Source organism: Danio rerio, chromosome 7 (assembly GCF_049306965.1).
Source record: "Danio rerio strain Tuebingen ecotype United States chromosome 7, GRCz12tu, whole genome shotgun sequence".
Taxonomy (NCBI): Eukaryota; Metazoa; Chordata; class Actinopteri; order Cypriniformes; family Danionidae; genus Danio; species Danio rerio.
Window position 1 is genome coordinate 70,419,217 of NC_133182.1, and position 20,986 is coordinate 70,440,202.

At 35.2% G+C, this 20,986-nt stretch overlaps 1 protein-coding gene across 7 annotated transcripts in view; it reads right to left on the minus strand.

Annotated features, from left to right (window-relative positions):
* dennd5a (DENN/MADD domain containing 5A) overlaps window positions 1-20,986 on the minus strand; it is a 115,779-nt gene that overhangs the window by 26,911 nt on the left and 67,882 nt on the right. For 2 of the 7 annotated variants that reach the window (XM_009303572.5, XM_009303571.5), the window contains 8 exons: window positions 19,283-19,517; window positions 15,001-15,151; window positions 12,100-12,193; window positions 8,674-8,778; window positions 6,794-6,925; window positions 6,363-6,515; window positions 6,161-6,248; window positions 3,769-3,853 (listed from right to left, as the gene is read on the minus strand). In XM_009303572.5, coding sequence (XP_009301847.1) covers window positions 3,769-3,853; window positions 6,161-6,248; window positions 6,363-6,515; window positions 6,794-6,925; window positions 8,674-8,778; window positions 12,100-12,193; window positions 15,001-15,151; window positions 19,283-19,517 — 1,043 coding nt within the window. Of the gene's footprint in view, window positions 1-45; window positions 1,262-2,704; window positions 3,854-6,160; window positions 6,249-6,362; window positions 6,516-6,793; window positions 6,926-8,673; window positions 8,779-12,099; window positions 12,194-15,000; window positions 15,152-17,618; window positions 18,055-19,282; window positions 19,518-20,986 lie in introns of those variants that run through there. The other 5 variants (XM_005166611.6, XM_001340126.10, XR_012382796.1 and 2 more) reach the window with 4 other exon arrangements.

Here is a 20,986-nt window from a genome sequence, read left to right on the forward strand (position 1 = left end):
AAAATGTGTCCTTACTTTTGACTTTAAATGTTTTTTTGTTTTTTTAACTAAATTTAATCCAGCGCAACTGAAAGAAATAAGCCTTTCCCTAGAAGACAAAATATAGGATATAGTGAGAAATTTTCTTACTCTCTTAAGAATCACTTGGGAAATAAAAGCAAAAACTAAATAAATAAGAAATAAAGAAAAGCTATCCGGCAGGTTTTCAGTAAAAACCAACTCTTTAAAAGAGAGAGGGTAGGATACTCAATTTCTTTAGCTGTAGCAGCATAAAAAAAATGTTTTTTTATTTAACAATCTATGTCTAATGCTTTCATACACAAAAATTAGTATAAAAAAGTGAGTAAGAAAGTTACTTGTCACCCAACAAAAGAAGAAATAAAAAATAATGAAAGCAGCTGATGTGTTTTTAAATACATTTATACAGACAGTCTATTAGCAAATTACTACTGCATATAGTTGAAGTCAGAATTATTAGCTCCCCTGTTTATTTTTTTCCCCAATTTCTGTTTAACGGAGATAGGATTTTTTAAACACATTTCTAAACATAATAGTTTTAATAACTCATCTCTAATAACTGATTTATTTTATCTTTGCCATGATGACAGTAAATAATATTTGACTAGATATTTTTCAAGACACTTCTATACAGCTTAAAGTGATTTTTAAAGGCTTAACTAGGTTAACTAGGCAGGTTTGGGTAATTAGGCAAGTCATTGTATAATGATGGTTTGTTCTGTAGACTTTTGGAAAAAATAGCTGAAAGGGGCTAATAATATTGACCTTAAAATGGCTTTTAAAAAATTAAAAACTGCTTTTATTATAGCCGGAATAAAACAAATAAGACTTATTCCAGAAGAAAAAAATATTATCAGACATACTGTGAAAATGTCCTTGCTCTGTTAAACATAATTTGGGAAATATTTACAAAAGAAAAAAGAAATCAAAGGGGAAGGGGGGGGGGCTAATAATTCTGACTTTAACTGTAAATAATGTTGTGAGCTTAATTTTAAATGTATTTTTAATAATCTATTTCCAACATGAAATGTTGGAGAAATTACGAGAGGGTTGCAGTTTCAAGGTGAGTTGCATGCAATGCTTTTTTAATGCCCCCCCCCCTAACCCGACCCCTCACAATGAAGTAACTAGCTCCACTGAGGCATTGTGCCTGACATTGCAAGTCTATAAGCAGCCTCAGCTTGCAAATCCAAGTCTGCATCCAGATACTATTGTAAAATACAGCCATACTTAATGCCCTTAACTTAAAGGTGCAGTAGGTGATTGTCTTCAGAAACATTTGTTGTTGTGCTGGTTTAAAGTCTCTTCACATTCCAATCATATTGATTAAAGTAAATGATCTAAATATATTTATATGTATTTTTATTATCTGGTTAAGACATACAACTAAAAATGTTCATCCAATTAAATAGAGTCGGGCCGTCATCTCTCCTAATTCCAATAAGTAGGCAAAACTCTCTGTCAGCAAATGCAGATTTAAACAACTGCGCAGCCGTTTGTACGCAGCTCCGCCGTTTGTACATTGTGTGTTCATGAGAGATCGAGAGAGAGAGAGAGAGCGCACATGAGATCGGTAAAAACATGCTGAATCAAAACTTTTTAAAAAACAGAATTAATATTGGAGTTACCTTTGTGTAACGGAGGCCAGCTAGTGTGTGCTGTGCAGGTAAACCTCACTTCTCTGACCTCTAAAGTTGCTTTAGCGACAAACGCTAGAAGTCATGGTCTTTAGCCTCCTTGTTAGAGCACCCGACTCCCATGCGGAAAGTCGTCGATTCGATACCAGCTCGGAGCAAGTTTGGTGGTGTAGGACCGGCGGGGATACATTGGTGCCGTGACCCGGATAAGAGTGAGGTTTAGGGGAGTGAGTGTAACGGAGGCCAGCTAGTGTGTACTGTGCAGGTAAACCTCACTTCTCTGACCTCTAAAGGTGCTCTAGCATCAGACGCTAGAGGCCATGGTCTTTAGCCTCCTTGTTAGAGCAACCAACTCCCATGCGGAAGGTCGCCGGTTCGATACCAGCTCGGAGCAAGTTGGGTGGTGTAGGACCGGCGGGGTTACATTTGCACGCTGGAGAAAGGACGACACCATGGCTGAAGTATTTCTGTTAGACAGGTAATGTTCCTTTTTAAAACAATTTTAGCTTCACGCAAAGCTGATGTTTTTGTAACAAATGGTTTATATCTGTACAGAAGTGTTGTTCAGCCACTAAAACATTCTGATGAAACATTGATGTAACTATTGTCAGTTTCATAAGGTCCTTTTACAGCACCGGTAATGTAGATTTTATTTAGTTTAGCAAAACAAAACACAAGTAAATAGCGATATTCCACCTAGCCAGCTTTACTGAGGTGAAGATGGTTTTATATTCACATCACATTGGTTCATTTTTGAACAATGACGACCTGTGATGCTCTCCTTATATTGTTTACCATGCTACTCTGAATATTCACCCTGAAATAGCATGTCAGTTTGGCTTAGTAATGAGTGTAATTCCTTCACGGATCCGGCCAAACACTTGTCGCTTTTAACACATGAGAGACGGTTATGCTGTCATCTTTAAGGTGCGCGTGTTTCAGGAGGCGTAGCTCTGGACGGCAGAGGAGGGACTGTGATTCAGAGGTTTATGCTAAGCTGTTAGCATTGTGGAAGATCACCTACTGCACCTTTAATGTAAGTGCACCACCAATAGGTGGCAGCAAGTGAGTGTCTTAAAGAGATGTACTCACTGCTCACTATTTATTCAAACTCAAGTGGTTTCAATCCCTTCCATGGGTTTCTTTCTTGTTTTGAACACAAAACAAGATATTCTGAAGAATGTCGGGAAAAAATGTAGGGACAAAAACACTATGGAAGTCAATGACTGCTTGTTTCCAACATTCTTCAGAAAATCTAATTTTGTCTGCCACAGAAGAAAGAAACTCAATCAAGTTTGGAACAGGTGAAGGACATTTATGACAAAATAAAAAAATTGGGGAGAACTTTATCTTTTTAAATCACTGAGTCATTAATTCAATAATTCGCTGTAATGACAGATTTATTCAGGAATTAGGAAAATATCTGTTTTTATCAATCACTTTACACAAAAATGCTAAATTCTTCATAACAAATCTGCTGAATTTATCACAGATATGCACAACTGCTCCCCTGTGATATTTGTTGGAAACTCTTTTCTTTAACCAAACAGAAAAAAACTCAATATTGACGATCCTGATAATCAGGAAAACAGCACTTTTATTAAGATAATGCAATAAATAAAATCGTAATTATAATAAATCATAACATTTTTATTCAGTGCCATTTACACCAAAAACAATGAAATCAATTCTTCTTGCCAAAAATTCTTTAGTTTGATATTTAAATCAATATTTCCTCCTTTTAAAGAGCCCCTATTTTGCATTATAAAAGGTCATATTTTGATTTTAAGGGTCTTGATAGCTTGATTCTATTTCTTTATAATAGCTATTAATTTTAATTATCTGAACTGTTTGCTAATTTATTCACTGCTAATGTATACTATTTTTTTTTTCTTTTTTAAATATGTTTATAAAAATGTTGATAGGTATGCATAATAGGGGCTCTTTAAATTTTTTGCTACTAATCAGTACTATTTTGGTAAAAAAAAATGTGGTAATATGATAAACAACCATAATGTAGACCTCTCCCAACATTCAACAACATGCTAAAGACTCAGCAGTGCTCAGTGTAGTGTGGTTTTGTTCTTTACACTATACATGGTTTGATTCTCACCTCATGTCCTGAATCAAGGAGACTTTGAGAGGCGGCATCGCACAGCTAGCATCAGACTTCCGTCTCTCTGTGTCATGAATGATACCTGAGACACAAAACAGTTTTTTTGTCACATCGGTTTTTGTTTTAAGTGGAATTCCTTTTGTGGAAAGTTTTTAGAAAACTAACTACAAACATTTTGTTTGAAATCTCATCAAACCAATTGACCCCTCGCTAAGCCACACCCGAAAACCACCACACACCAATCATGGCTTAGCAACCGTTGCAGGAGGCCTGTCAAGCTTTCAAGCGAGGGAAACAAGCCAAAGCATATGGATTGTGCAAATCAGACACCCGATATCCTTAAATTTTGGGCGGGATGGTGGAATTTTTTCCCTTTTCAAAACCAAAAACCCAAGTGGAGAAGTGCCAGCGTGGATCAAGCTCTGTGAGGGGCGCTGAAGGAGCGGAGTTAAGTTGGTTTTGTTTTGATATTCCTGACACAGTGATAGACCGAAGGCAATAACTCACACCTAAAAAGATCTAAACTGTGTTTCTTACAAAAATACAAAGCAGGTTATGTTTCCCAGCAGTCTTTTTCTTTTTCTTTTTTTTTGCTCAATATTATGAGCACTGCTCCGTTTAAGCCTTCACCACAGTAGTCATACTAAAAGCAGTCTAATAGCAGTGATATTTCCATCTGTTTCAAGCTACGAATATTTAAAATTACAGATCAACAGAACAAAACTGAGATGTGATCACAATCTGAGCACTTGCGATCAATATACTTCACCTGCAGCTGTTTTTCAGTCATTTATAAACCTCATGTCCATGTCAGAGCTACAATTCACTAACGTTTTTGCCCGTTGTTTAGAGACTTGGTGTCGGATATTTGGTGTCGGATTAATATTTGCTGGTAGGAAAAAATCTATTTGTTTACTTCTGCTATTTATACTTTTGATTAGAGTTTTTATTTATTTATTTCTTAACTGCAAATTAGAATAGAAACTGGATAAAGAGCACACACAGATACTGACAGTTATAGGTACTGTACATTGTTATGGTCAATGATGCTAATATTTGGCACAAATCCATCAGTTTCCCCTTTCTGGCTCTTCTTTCTATGAGTTAATAATGTAAAAGCAGCGTCCCTGCGTGTTTTCTCGTCGGTTAGTAATGCTATATTTCATTGCACAACAATAATCTACCAGGCTTTTTGGCTAAAATAGAGCACTTAGGTTTTAATTTGACATGATTAGATTATTTTTTAATTTTACCTCTCCTGCTGTGCATAAACTAAGCTGTTGAATGGTCAGCGGCTAGCCAAACCTAGCTTCAATTTTGATTAAGATATTTTCTAATCGGTTGCCTATGTTGTGAATCTACCCCTGTAATGCATACTGCAGTCCTTTTTTGTCTGACTTTCCCGGATATCTCACCTGTTCGCCGAAAATGACTAATTATATCCCTGGCAATGTCTGACACCGGCGCAAACATATTGTAATAGGCGTGCCAGGAATGAAAGCTTGACAGGCATAGTAACAGTAACTAAGGAGGGCGGGGCTTAGCGAAGGGTCAATTTTTTTTCTGCTTGAAGTATATCTGACGTGTTTTAAAATGTCTAGTTTTAGCTTAGCATCATGCTAATTTTAAAATCTGATGATAACAACACCCAGGAGGATCAGGGTGGGGCCAAGCTGGAGCGCTCACTCTGATCCCACGAGCTCTGCAAGAGTTGGAGATATTCCAAATTTAATCAAAACAAACGACTACGATTGGCAAGGAAAATTCGGCAAAATGCGTCAACCAGTAGAACCTGCGAATTTAAAAAAAAAAAACAATACACAGGACAACTTTTGAGCAAGGCGAGGCAGTGGCGAAGTGGGTAGTGCTGTCGCCTCACAGCAAGAAGGTCGCTGGGTCGCTGGTTTGAACCTCGGCTCAGTTGGCGTTTCTGTGTGGAGTTTGCATGTTCTCCCTGCCTTCGCGTGGGTTTTCTCCGGGTGCTCCGGTCATGCTGGATAAGTTGGCGGTTCATTCCGCTGTGGCGACCCCGGATTAATAAAGGGACTAAGCCGACAAGAAAATGAATGAATGAACTTTTGAGCAACGTTGCTGAGCGTAACTTCAAAAAATGATGTTATCAATGAACTATTAGGACAACTAATCAGGGCAAATGTGATGCAGATACATTTTTGTTGCCCAATCTTAATGAGAAATCTGGCCTGGCAACATTGCTCAGAAAGTTGACCTGTGTATCATTAGCATAAGTGTCTGTTAACAATACTCCCTATGTAGACTTTTCAAAATCAGTCACTCATGAGGCTCTATTACCGTTAGCATGTTCCCTCAGAAGATGCTGTCAACTAAATAAATCAAATACAAATTTTGTATGATACTGAAAGTATTTTACCAGGAGGGCCGAGGCCTGCTGGAGTAGCGTCTCTCTTCTCTTTACTCTCTTGATAATGTAAAAGGTGCGACCACAGGGCGGATTTTCCCTGGCAAACACACAGAACAGGCCCAGATCAAACAAGAAATCTACTGTACATCACATATTACTGCATTCATAGTGGTTTAAAGAGTGTGTGTTGTATTGTGTTGTGTATATATACCTGTTTGACCTGTAGGCCGTGGCTCCAGATTCGCTCCAGCAGGTCACACAGGCTGGCGATGAGTGTGTTTTCCTCCACACCGGTGATGCTCACCTCACCGTGGCCCAGCTCCACTGCCTCCCGTCCCATCTTCTCCACCAGCATGCGCTTTGTCTGTGGCATGGATTAATAGTTAATTATGTCTACATATTATTAGTTGACCATTGTCAATTTCTGACACATGAAATGTTATGATCCAGATGGCCTCTTTTAGGGAATTATATTTAACATGCAATGCAATTAGTACAGTATTTTCTTGACAAGTTAGGATGTGGTGATATTTTTATTAGTTTTTTTTTTTTTTTGAGCTGCTACACCACTGTATATGTGACAACAGGCTTATAAAGTGAACATTTTATGCTGGGTTTAATTCCAAATCTAGAAACATGCACCTTATTTCTGCACTCCTTCAACAGTCCCTCAACAAACTTCCAGTTGGTCTGTGCAATGACCGAAGGCGACAGGTTGGAGAGTTTTGGCTGACGGAGTGTGGTGCCAAGGTTTCTGGCTTCCTGGATGTATTTCTGCAATGATAATGTCACAAAGTCACAAGATCGTCCGCAAAAGACTTCCATGCAGCTTTTGGCTTTTGAGCTACTTCGGTATAAGTTGAGAATCCACTGGGCAACAATGATGCACAGATGGTTTATAAAACACAGAACACCCACAGTACTAGACTCCTAAGCGATTTATCCTTGAACATGGTATTGTCTTTAGAAAATCAGTCAAAAATCATATCTCAAAGAACTGCTTAGATCATTTTTGTGCCACAAATACAAAATTAAACAACAAAAATAAAATATTTTAGATACAAATAGATAAATCCTAATGGATAAACAGGGGGGGAAAAGAAATTAAAATATTTCAAAGCAAATAAAAAGTACGAATAAATGTATAAATATTTAATAATAAATGCTATAATTAAAAAATCTAATCATCATCATTTCCCAAATTATGTTTAACAGAGCAAGGAAATTTTGACAGTATGTCTTATAATATTTTTTCTTCTGGAGAAAGTCTTATTTGTTTTATTTCTGCTAGAATAAAAGCAGTTTTTTATTTTTTCAATGACTTTTAAAGTCAAAATTATTAGCCCCTTTAAGCTATATACTTTTTTTTGATAGTCTACAAAACAAACCATAATTATACAATAAATTGTCTAATTACCCTAACCTGCCTAGTTAACCTAATTAACCTAGTTAAGCCTTTAAATGTCACTTTAAGCTGTATAGAAGTGTCTTGAAAAATATCTAGTCAAATATTTACTGTCATCATGGCAAAGATAAAATAAATTAGTTATTAGACATGAGTTATCAAAACTATTATGTTTAGAAACGTGTTCAAGAATCTTCTCTCCGTTAAACAGAAATTGGAGAAAAAAATAAACAGGGGGGCTAATAATTCATATTAACATTCTTTATTTTCTATGCAAACTAGTTTTTCATTTTGCTTGATTTTGGGCAACATATGAGCAATTCCAACATTATGGATGAGACATTTGCAGTAAACATAAATTCACAGAGAAAGTAAATGTTAACATTATATTGAAACATCCGTTTGTGTTTTCCAAATCTACTAACCACACAGTTATGGGATCAGAAAAACATTAATCTGTAAACATTTTTTTATATGTTAAATGAGAAAATTAGGAATGTTTTATGGATGTGACCAAGAAAGTATGCAAGTATACAGCATACAACATATGTTGTAGAAATTCTATGAATTAAACTGCACAACCCAAAAGAAACAATGCTAATCTAAAGGAGAAGAGTCAGCTAGCTATAGGAAAAACATGATTGATTTTTTTTTATTTAACATTTTTTGCATTTAGCAGAAAGATTTGTTATGGATGTGACAATAATGTGTAATTGGCACTTGTGTGACTTTGGTAAGTCGAATATAATTATTTGAAAAAATTGACAGAGACATTTTTGACTATTTTTGCAGTACTGTAAAATACAAGTCAACACAAAAACCTAAAGAGGGGTTCACAATTTGGTAAAACTTTGCATTTGCATGGAATTGCTCATATAACTTCAGTAAACTGCAAATAAAGTATGGATGCTCACATATGGATTGATATGTATTTACCAGAAAGCAATACAGAAGGACAGAGATTTCATTGGGAAACTGACAAAAATGCCCAAAGCAGCAATCTACAGATTCTGATGGGAAAAAACAGGCTCAAGCGTTTAAAACGGGAAGAGCGGACGGGAAAGTGAAAGTGGGCACAGATTAAGATTCACAGGCTGATCTCTCGTCCAGCACATACCACATCCACCTTGACGGACTTCAGACAGGGCCTGAAGGACTGCGAAAACCAGTAGTAGTCCAGAGCCAGCAGAAGCTGAAGCTCAGAAAACAGACACTCCACATGCTGAGAGTGTGTTTGTGCATGTGTGTGTGTGTGTGTGTGTGTGTATGTGTGTGTGTGTAGGAAAGACAGAAGAGACGGATAAGTGTGGAAAAAAAGAGAGGTGAAGAAAAAGAGATCCAGGATGAGAAAGTTAAAGAACAACAAAAAAGACACACATTAATCATGCTATGAAAGAAACTATAATCTAATGACAATAGACAATATAATAACAGAATGCGGAAAGAAAAATAAACAGAGAATACAAAAATAACTAGCAAAACATGCAGAAAACTAAAGATTTAATCTGAAACTTGGACACAAACACTCATTCTATTGCTATTTCTATTGTTATAAATTGTAAATAAATACTACTACTACAAATAATTATAATAATATTGTGTGTGTGTGTGTGTGTGTGTGTGTGTGCGTGCGTATACATAGGGTAATTATGTAGGGAATGAAATAATGTACTGTATGTAGCATTACAAATATTGTACACCAGTGGTCCTCGGGCCGCATGAGAAATCATTAATTATTTCCGTTTTATTTATTATTAGAGGCTGAGTGATCTTTTATTTATTATTCTTTTTTTTATCTTTTATTTTGAGAAACGACCGTATTTTCTCGCTTACATCTCGATCACTTGAGCGCCCAAATTGAAAGCACTAGCAGCAAAATGAGTAAGAAACAACCAAGGCTCATTCTGAAAACTTAGGGCCTACTCACACTATGCCATCCGTACCGTGCGCAGGCCCGTTTCCCGGATCGTTTGAGAAGTGTGAGTGCGCTGAATCGGGCTCAAGCACGGTTCACTTGGCCGGCCCTGGCCCAGTTGGAAGAGGTGTGCCTGAGTGCGGTTCACTAGGGCTTTGGCCCGAAACTAAAAGCGAGACGTGACTTTTAAGGGGCTGTTTCATATGGATTTATTAATCATTCTTACTGTTCAGTGAACGCAAACTGCCGTAGTTTATTAAAGACGAGAACTCTTCACAGCAGGACAGCTGCACACCTTCAGCAGACCTCCTCATTCCTGCAGCACGAAGGCTTTATGATTTATGAGTTTTTGAGCGCCAAAAGTGGTGGATCTGTTTGGCGAAATATCTGACTGCATCTCACCGCATCCCTAAGGACTGTTTGGCGAAATATTTGACTGCATATCACTAAATAATAAACGACTGAAACGATATAACTAGAGAAATCTCCACTGTGCTGCTGAGTGAGAGAGCGCTTCTCACTGAACAGTGCAGCAGCGATGACGTAAGCGTGCTGAGGCCCATTTGTGGTGTGAGTGCGGGCCGTCGGGGGAGACAGGAGGGGGGACAAGCGTGCTTTGGCCCGGTTCGAGGCAACTGTACCTACTGTGAGTACGGCCTTAGTCCCTTAGACGTTTCTGGAGACCGTGAAATACGTCCCGGGAGGTATGTATGTTTGCAGTTTTTGTTTTCGCAAATCTGCAAGAGGCCGCTGTGTGCCCTTTTTCGTATCTCATATGTCTCTCGCGAGTGCCGTTCGTGCCCGTGCTGTTCTCGCATAAACCTACTGGAGGCCGCAGTCGAACGACCGTCTGTCTGACTGACTGAATGATTGACTGGGCGACCGGCCAATCTGCTGATCCACCCTCCTTCTTCCCTAAACCCAAACAAGAATCTACAAAAGCCATCAATAAAAAGAAAAGCCCTCATCTGATTTTTACCACGTTTTCGGATTTTACCACATTCTCACCCTGTTGTTCACTTGTTCACTTTATTTTTTGGATTCTGTTTCTGTCCTGATTTCTGGAACCGCTCTTGCCCAAACTCGAACCTGGTCGTCATCATGGTTAGCTCTGCGTCTCAAGTCCGCCGACGTACACGATGAGCCAACTGGACAAACTGGTTGCAGCCGGACAGCCCTCCAGATGGAGGTAAGTGCGAAAAGGAACGGCGTCATACCGCCCTGTAGCGTTTCATTAAAAAATTAAATGCAGCCACACATACCTCCGGCTAAATAATTCGTGGTCTAAAGAAATGTCCACGGGACTAAGTTTTCAGAATGAGCCTGGGTTGCAACCAACAGACATCTGTGGAATGTTTCTTTGCTAAGGGGACAAGACCCAATGAAGGACATGCGAACTGCCAAAAAATAGATCTGCAACCCATTTGTCAACAAATCAGGTAAATCTAGCATGTCTGTGCAAGAAGATCAACTGCTGGAGATCGGAAATGACGGCGACCTTTTAGGGGCCGTTTGCATTTCGGGTCTTTTCTAGAGTTTGTGCAAGTTTGTTATTTTCAACTGTGGTGCGCAGCTTGTGTGCGCACGCGGCACGACATACTTCCAGACGCACCCAGTTGTATGAATGCCGCGAGCGCACTATGAGTCACGTGACAAGAATTTTGACCGATCAGCTTCATATTTTGTATGGAATATACACATTTCGGTAGACTAATTGCCTCAGACAAAACATCCAAACACTGCAGTGCTTTTCTTTATTGTATAAAGATTTTTTTTTTCTTGATTATATTTAATTTTCTTTATTGATAAAACTTGGATCAGAGCTGGAGCTGTGTTTTGTCAGCTAGTCATTCTCTGAGAAAACAGTTGATGATCGCCTAGCAACATATAAACCAACCCCCTATCCCCGTCCGGTCCGCGATAAAATTGTTAATCATTGATCGATCCGCAGTGATAAAAAGGTTGGGGACCACTGTTGTACACCACAATGTAGTGCTGAAGAACTTCTCATGGAAATGGTATATTATAATATATGTTAAAATGTATTTATTGTATTTGTGTTTTTACTGTATATGTTTCTTGTATATGTATTTACTAGTGCTGAGGATCTTTAATTCGATCTTATACTTTAACTTTAACAACAATTTAAAGTTCTGGAATGTGAATAAAAGTGCAATAATACTAACTAAGGTGTTTATTTATAGTAGCATTCCCTTTACTAAAATATCTTGTGAATATTAACTTCTTTATTCTAAGATCGCAAATATGAACCCTGAATTTGTCTTTGTGTGTGTGTGTGTGTGTGTGTTATGGACTTTTAAAATAATTGTAAACATAATAAAAACTGTGTTAAGGCACAATTAAATGATTGTCATTATTAGTTAATTAATTAATGCGTTAACACATTAATATTGGTTAGCTTGCTGAGCCCTGATGTAAAGCATAAATGGATCAATATATAAGTTGAGACTGCTTGCTTATATTTTTAAATAGTCTGATTTAATTTCTGCTGTTATTAGAGTTTGTCTGAAACCCTCCATCTCCCCCAGCTCCACCAGTCAAATTCATTTGTGTGTGTATATTCATATTTGGGAACAATTAATATTTGACTTATTATTGTGTCTGTACCTCTCTCTGGTCATTGTCCAGATAGAGATGTTCGGCGTGCTGTTTCTGTCGGTCTTTCCTCCGCCATTGGGCCGGTGCACTGCGCTTCGCCCACCTACAACAACATTAGTTTAAAATAAACATTTCAATATCACAAGATGTTAATATTGGGTTAGATTTAGGCTGTCATGTCAAGTGATCAAAATTTAACGTCTAGCCAGCATCTAAGGACAATGTTTTTCTGATGTCCAATAATGATGTCGAATGACGTTGATGTTTGGTTGATTTTAGGTTGTGTTGAAAGTAACCAAAACCCAACGTCGAGGCAACATCTTAAACCAACGTCATGTTGACGTCAAATATTGATATTTATTCATCAGGTATGGCAACTAAACTCCAACATCTGATAGATGTCATAGCGGTAACGTTCACACAATGTCAAGCGACGTCAACATTGATATTCGGTTGCTTTTAGGTTGCACTTTTAGGAAAATGACCAAAATTCAAAATCTGTCTGACGTTGGACACTGACTTCAGTCTAATATTGGGTTCTGACATCAACCCGATTCTCGTTTCCACACAAAATACAACGTCCCCACGATGTTGAGATACAATGTCAATCTGACATCATGTTAATGTCCTTGATAGTTTTCATTAGGTTTAAGGACTTTTTATTAGGCTTCAAAGATTGATTTTCCCAAGCATAACACCATCATGAAGTAACAACCGTATTGGTCAGAGAAATTCTGAATATTAATATTATGACTAGTGTGATATATCTAAAATAATATTTGCCTTCAATCTGCTGAAGACATTTGATATGCACACTCCTTTTTGTACACTGAGGCCCAATCCCAATTCTACCCCTTAGCCCTACCCCTTACCCCTACCCCTCGTTTTGCGCGTTCACGTCAAGGGGTAGGGGTGTCCCAATTCTCTTTAGCTTGAAGGCGTTAGGCCAAGAGGTGAATAGACCTTCGAACGAAGACTTTTTCAGGACCACACTCGAAACCAAGGGGTAAGAAAATGTCCCAGAATACACCAGCCACAACGGCAGTATTGCTGAACCCGGAGGTAAGGAGATCCACAAATTAGTATTTTTGTCATTACTACGAATTTTTACGACAAACAAACCATCATGCTTTAAAAAAAAAAAGATTAAAAAAATGCACTAAATTTCGCGACCTATAATCCATAATAATAACTCCTTTACAGCAGTCCCACAACATTCTGACACTCGAATACCCTGTTCGAAAAGTCTAGTGGCTGAGAATGAGCTTTTGCAGTGTCTGCTATGATGTTAATGTTGTTTTAGTGTGTTTACATAGATTAAAATGGCCACAGTGTAAATACACGGTACAGTTACAATCTTACTGCCACATTAGATCATTATGATAACATAATACAGTGTTTCTTAACTGGTGGGTTGTCACCCAAAAGTGGGTCGGAAACATTTTCAGTGGGTGGCGGAGTGTGTGGTAAAAAAAAACAACAAAAGTTTCATTTTTAACTTATTTGGCTTATATCGGACTTTTATTTTGAAATGCACGTGCGACAACCGTACCTTTTGACATGTGAAATTTAATTTAATTATAGCAACAAATATGTCGAAGCGCAAGTACAACCCCGAATATGTAAAGTATGGATTTACTTATATTGACGACAAAAAAGGCTTAAAACCTCAGTGTGTCATATGTAGCAACCAAACATCCCATTTGCAAGGACAAACATGTGGACTGTTTTCAAAGACGACTCCAATAGCTGAGAGCATCACAAAGGAGCCTAACATCTCCATGTTCAAAACAGGTACAGGCACTCCACGCATCTTACTGTGCTCACCGTGTAGCAAAGGCCAAGAAAGCCCACACAATAGCAGAAGAGCTTTTATTTGCTGCTTTGTTCTGTTCACCAGGATCAGTGTTAATGTTTTATTAATAGCTCAGTTTAGTTCATAGTAACTGAACTTTTTCTTACCCTAACCACTGTTTACAGTGTTTGTCGTCTTTACGTTGTATTATTTCTATAATTTCATATATTTCGTTATATGACAGCAATAGAATCTTTTTATTTGTAAGTCTTGGTGATTTTCGTATGATTTATCAGTCAGTACTTGTGAATGTTAACAAATAAATACAAATGAACTATAATTCCTTAAACTATATTATATTTCCTAAAATTGTGGGTTGCGGCTTGATGACCATGTAAAAATGTGGGTCCCATGGCCAAACCAGTTGAGAACCACTGACATAATATATGCCATCAGTGATTTCCTGTAGATAAATACCAAAAAATAACACAACTGGAGTAAATAAAGCAGTCGTGATCGTCTGGTCTCATATGATTGCGATGACATATGATGACGTGTGCAGGTGCTGTAGTGCAGTCCCAATTCTTAGGGGTATATTTTGAAGCCCTTCCCCTTAACCCTCGGTTGTAAGGGCCAAGGAGAAGGGGAATGGGAGGGGTAGGGGTACAAAAATAGAATTGGGATTGGGCCTGAGTTTCTTTTGTACACTAAGGCTGTCCCATGATCCTTCAGAAATTAGTTATCTGCTGATTTGGTGCTCAATTATTATTGGTACTACTGTATTACTGTTTTAAATTAACATTATTTGTGGTAACTCTGTAAATGTGTACACTTTTTAAAGGATTATATAACTGAACACTGGAGTCATGCCAGAATTCTTTTAATAATGTTATAAAATAGAAAATATTTAGCAACATTATGTTGTTGTTGTTGTTGTTGTTGTTGTTGTTGTTGTTGTTTTTACAAATAAATGCAAACAAACTGGTCGTGATTTTTTAGCTTGAGCTTTTAACTAAATGAACTAGACTAATTTTTCTTTACAAAAATTATAACAGGAAACATTTTTTATTGCCAATCGTAATGCTATTATAATACAGCCAGAAGATTGTTCTCACTTGTTGCTGGTGGGTCCAGTGGAGAGCACATCAGACTGTAAGCGAGGGAAAAAGCCTGGCTCATAGCGGCCCTGACCGATCTTCATGTCCAGCAGATGGGGATGCAGAGCCGTGTGGTCGATCTTACATAGTCTCACCTCTATGGCTTTTTCTGAAAGAACACGTCACACACATTTGCTAATGAATCACACAAACTCAGTACGCTGTCAATAGAGAAATAATGCTTTCGTCACAGAAACACAAAACCCACAGGTGGGAGGAGCGAGAGTTCGTGATGTGGGAGAAATGAAAGAGACACTTAAGCCACTGATGTGAACCCACACGCCACGCTCAAAATATCTCTTACACAACACAAACCACCCTATCAGCCATCAGAGATGCTACACCAAGAGATGAGGACAATGTCTGATTAATAAAAAAATAATAACTATAAAATGTATTTTTGGTTTAACATATGCTCGTGAGTAATTTAACATTTAATTTATTTTAATTAAACAATAAAATAAAATTTTATAAAATAAAAAATAAAATAAAAAATGACTTCAATATTTGTTTTTCCTGCTTTCCTCAAAATATTTTCTTTTCTGTACAAGAAGGCCAGAAAGGAACCAGTAGTGAGTAAATTTGGATTTTTGGACTTACCTATCCCTTTAAATATTAAATTAAATTAAACAATAAAATTTTAAATGAATAAAAATAAATAATAAAATAAAATAGTGAGTAAATTTGTAATATTTAAATAGTTAAAAATTTATTTAACTTAAACTAAACAATAAAATAAATAAAAAATAGAAAAATAAATAAATAAATTATAAAATAAAATAGTGAGTAAATTTGTCATTTTTAAATATTAAATTAAATTAATTTGACTTAAATTAAACAATAAAATAAATAAATAAAATAAAATAAATATAAAGTAAAATAAAAAGTAAATTAATTAATTTTGAAAAATAAAATAAAATAAAATAAAATAAAATGACTTCCGTAGTATTTGTTTTTCCTGCTTTCCTCAAAATATTTTCTTTTGTGTTCAAGAAGGGCATAAAGGAACCAGTAGTACGTAATTTGTATTTTTGGGCTTAACTAACCCTTTAAATATTAAACTAAATTAAACAATAAAATATATAAAAAATAAATAATAATAAAATAAAATAAAATTTTGAGTAAATTTGTAATTTTGGGTGAACTATTACTTAAATATTAATTTAAATTATTTTAAATTAATGTAACTTAAATTAAACAATAAAATAAAATAAAACAAAATAGAATAAAACAAAACAAAACAAAATAAAATAAAATAAAATAAAATAAAATAAAATAAAATAAAATAAAATAAAATAAAATAAAATAAAATAAAATATATACGCTTTGTCATTCAATGGTTACAGGTTTCAGGTTTTTTTTACAATATCTTCTTTTCCTGCTTTCCTTAAAATATTTTCTTTTGTGTTCAAGAAGGGCATAAAGGAACCAATAGTGAGTAAATTAGGATTTTTGGATGAACTATCTCTTTAAATATTTGATTAAATTAATTTAAATTATTTCAACTTAAACAATAAAATAAAATAAAATAAATATGATGTGCTAGTCAATGGTAACAGGTTTCAGCTTTCTTTATAATATCTTCTTTTGTGTTCAACAGAAAAAAAAGAAATGCATATAGGACGTAAAAGCCCCAACAATGAGTAAATTTTGAATTTTGGGGTGAACTATCCCTTTAAATAATAATTAAATTAAACTAAACTAAATTAGGAACTAATATAAAATACAGCTTAATGACAAAACATAAACATTTAGACATCAGATATTATTTTGTTTATTTATTGTTTTCTGCTGCAGTGAGTCTGGGAAAACTTTGAAGTCGTCCTGCAGGCCTTCATTAATGATACCAATAAAGTACTGATTGCTGTCTAAATATTGTCATGCTAACAAGCTGTCTTGATTATATTTAGCTGATGATCGCAATACATTACATACTGCACCGTTTATCAAAGTTATCAAGATGGATTTGACCTGACATATATTAAGTAATTGTCATATTTCAATATCTAATCTAAAAGAACAGCAATAATGTGAGAAATGTAAAAAAACTATGTAGGGGCGACTTGTAATCATGAAATGAGTCAATAAAAATTTAAATGCAATGAAACATCTTTCTTTATAAATGTGAGATTTGGGTTTTACTCCAGAAGCATGTTAATCGTTGTTCAGCATTAATAATATATAACATTTCCACTTTATGTTCGAACTGTCAGATTTCATCAATGGAGCAAATGAAAGATATCTGGATTTAATGACCGTGATTTAGATATTTCATAAATTATGCACTGGAGGAATTCAGAATAGAGTGACACATCCTTGAATTATTGTGCTAAAACCAAGGGGGATCTTTGCATTAAGCAAACACAGACTGAAACTGCAGTTCATTGACTGGCCACTAGAGGCTGAAATTCCCAATTTTACAACAGAAAAAAAGGTTTTGGCGTGCAGTACTGTGAAAAAAGTTTAGGCCAACGTTAAATCTGTTGTTTTACTAATAATATAATGAATATGTGTGACCCTTTACCACAAAACCAGTCATAAACGTTTATTTTTATTTATTTTATTTTTATTTTTTTACTGAGATTTATACATGGTGAATAAATCTTTCAGTTGATGTACAGTTCGTTAGGATAGGAGTTAGTTCAAGCTAGAGTTTGAATTATTTTGATTAAATTGTTTGAGATACAGAGGCGAAGCAGTGGTGCAGTAGGTAGTGCTGTCCCCTCACAGCAAGAAGGTCGTTGGTTCGAGCCTCGGCTCAGTTGGCGTTTCTGTGTGAAGTTTGCATGTTCTCCTTGCGTTCGCGTGAATTGTGAATGTTGAAAAGTACAGATAGGTTTTAATCCTTTATGCCATTCCTTCTGGAAAGGACTTCAGTGGTAATAGTTTCCATTTTGAGCATGCTAACGATCCGCTATTTGGAGAAAGAAAACAGCTGATGAAACACAGACAGTCATGAAATGGCCTTCACAGGGTCCAGACCTGAATATTATAGAGGCTGTATGTGATTACCTGTACAGAAAATGAAAGATAAGACACTCATAACCTAAAGAAAAACTCTTTAAAGTGCTAAAAGAAGCATGTTATATCACACAGCACATCATTTCAGACAATGTCAGGACAATAAGAACAAAACATTTGTGCTCGGTGCCAAAGAAAGTCACATTAAACACAGACTGTAGCTTAAAGAGGAATGTTATGCTGTTTTTTTTTTTTTTGTACATATTTTCTATATTTTCTGTTTGAAAGTGACTAATTGATTATATACAATACAGTGCCAATGTCTTAAACCAAAAAGCTGGTATAGTGCTTAGCACTTTTAGACATTACCAGGGGCGTTGCTAGACATGATTATAAATAAAAGTATTATTGTTGTTGTGCAATTATAATTCTAAATAAATAACAGAAATTGATCCTAAATGTAACTGGTAAACAACATAAAAGACAACTATGCTAACATCATTTAAGAAGTCTTTTGCATAAATAATATATTTATTTGAATGAAATTCTAAAGACAGTTCTATAGACAGCCATGACACCAAATAATCATGCATTAATGATTGCTGCTGGTTTTCTCTGTTGGGAAGAGGTAACATCTTACATTTTGTTCACTATTAACCCTTTATATAGGCCTTTGCAAAAAAGTTTTTTAGACTTTTGTATGGAGTTCTATGGATTAAAACAGCAGCTTATAATTATAATGTGCGCATAAATAAACGTACTATGTTTACTATGTTCTGAGAGCTGAGCTGCTTTTTTTTATTTTCTCAAACATATCAAGGTAAGGGCACAAAGGTCTCTCTCACACTCAGATACACATATACAAACACTATACTCCTGATAACCAAATAATTCTAAGCCAGAAACTAAGCTTTTTTTGCACTGCAACTGATAACCAACAGTAAAAATGACTAATTTTACCTCTTCCTAACAGGAAAAACCAGCAACAATCAGGAATGCAGGATTATAGGGTGGCTTTGCAATCAAAAAATGTCATTATAATGGAAGTCAATGGGGCAAAAACAGTCCCAAACATAACAAAAAGGTTGTTATTTTCCCAGAGTGTATTGTTGAATATTTTAGCATTTTCAAAGCATTTGCACAAAATATGTGTCAGAATAAAATGTGTCACCAAAAATCATTCCGTTTGCTGAAACACAAAGAATTTTTTTGCCAAATTAAAACTCAAAATCACCCTAGAGTGGATGAAAACATCCCCAACGTCACACAATGGTCTCACCTGCTTCATCGATATTGGTGCATTTCTGGTACATGGAGGTCCGCAGGGTGGGTGTCCTGACATTTATCATGCGGATCTTGTCAACACGGGAATCAAAGACTCGCAGTGTGTGCTCTTTGTCCTCGTCATCGTGGCACAGAATCTTACTGTCGATAAAAGAGGCAAACATCTGCGTCTCCAGAAAGCGGGAGAGGAACGGCAGGTACGGTTCGGGCTGATCTGACAGGAAGGAGGCCTGCAGTGGGCGGAAATTACAAAAGAAAAACACCATGAAGCTACTGTGAGCTAAAAAGACCATCAGTACTTCAACATCCAAACTTTATCAGTTACACTATATGGGAGCATCCTAAATACACTGTAAAAATATTTGTAAATGAGCAGTTTTCTGTATTTTTGTGATTCAAATTGTTATAACTTAGATAAAAGATTCAATTTGTTATATGTAATGTAAATAAAGATTATTCATATTAATAATTTATTATTGTTAATAAAGTTATTAATATTAACTTCATATTAACAGTTTTATTACAAAATATAATATGAATAGCAAAATGTTAATAATAACTTTAATAAAAGTGTCCATAACCCTTGTAAAAAAAATCTTTTGTTTTGTTCCACTTTTTTAAATTTCTATTTATTGTTTAAATATTTCTTAACCATACAAATGTCCAATTATTTACATGCATTAAACCTTAAGTTAAGTTATGTTATGTTATGTTATGTTATGTTATGTTATGTTATGTTATGTTATGTTATGTTATGTTATGTTATGTTATGTTATGTTATGTTATCATAACTTGAGATAAGTTATGTTAAGTTATGTTGATTTTAGTTTAGTTTTGTTTACTTTATTTTAGTTAAATTACGTAATGGTAAGTTAAGTTATGTTAAGTTAGTTAAGTTATGTAATGTTAAGTTAGGTTAGGTTAAATTTAGTTTAGATGTTATATGTTATGTTAAGTTAAGTTACTTAAGTTATGTTATGTATTGGTATGTTAAGTTTAGTTCAGTTTAGCTAAGTTAAGTTATATGTTATGTTATGTTATGATATGATATGATATGATATGATATGATATGATATGATATGATATGATATGATATGTGATACTGTATGTTAAGTTAAGTAAAGTAAAGTTATGTCCTGTTATGTTATGATATATAATATGTTAAGTTAAGTTATGTTATGATATGTTAAGTAAAGTTAAATTAAGTTGAGTTAGTTAAGTTATGTATAGTTATGTTGAGTTGAGTTATGTAATGGTAAACTAGGTTAAGTTAAGTTAAGTTAAGTTTAGTTTAGTTTAGTTTTGCTAAGTTAAGTTAAGTTAAGTTAAGTTAGTTAAGTTATGTAGAGTTATGTTGAGTTGAGTTATGTAATTGTAAGTTAAGATGAGTTAAGTTATGTTAAGTTAGTTAAGTCATGGTATGTTATGCAATGGTAAGTTAAGTTAAGTTTAGTTTAGCTAAGTTAAGTTAGTTAAGTTATGTTATGTAATGGTGAGTTTAGTTAAGTTAAGTTAAGTTAAGTTAAGTTAAGTTTAGTTTAGTTAAGTTAAGTTATGTAATGGTAAGTTTAGCTTAGTTTAGTTTAGTTTAGTTTAGTTTAGTTTAGTTAAGTAATGGTAAGTTAAGTTATTGTTATGTTTTGTTATGTTATGCTAGGTTAAGTTAAGTTGAGTTAAGTCAGTTAAGTAGAGTTAAGTT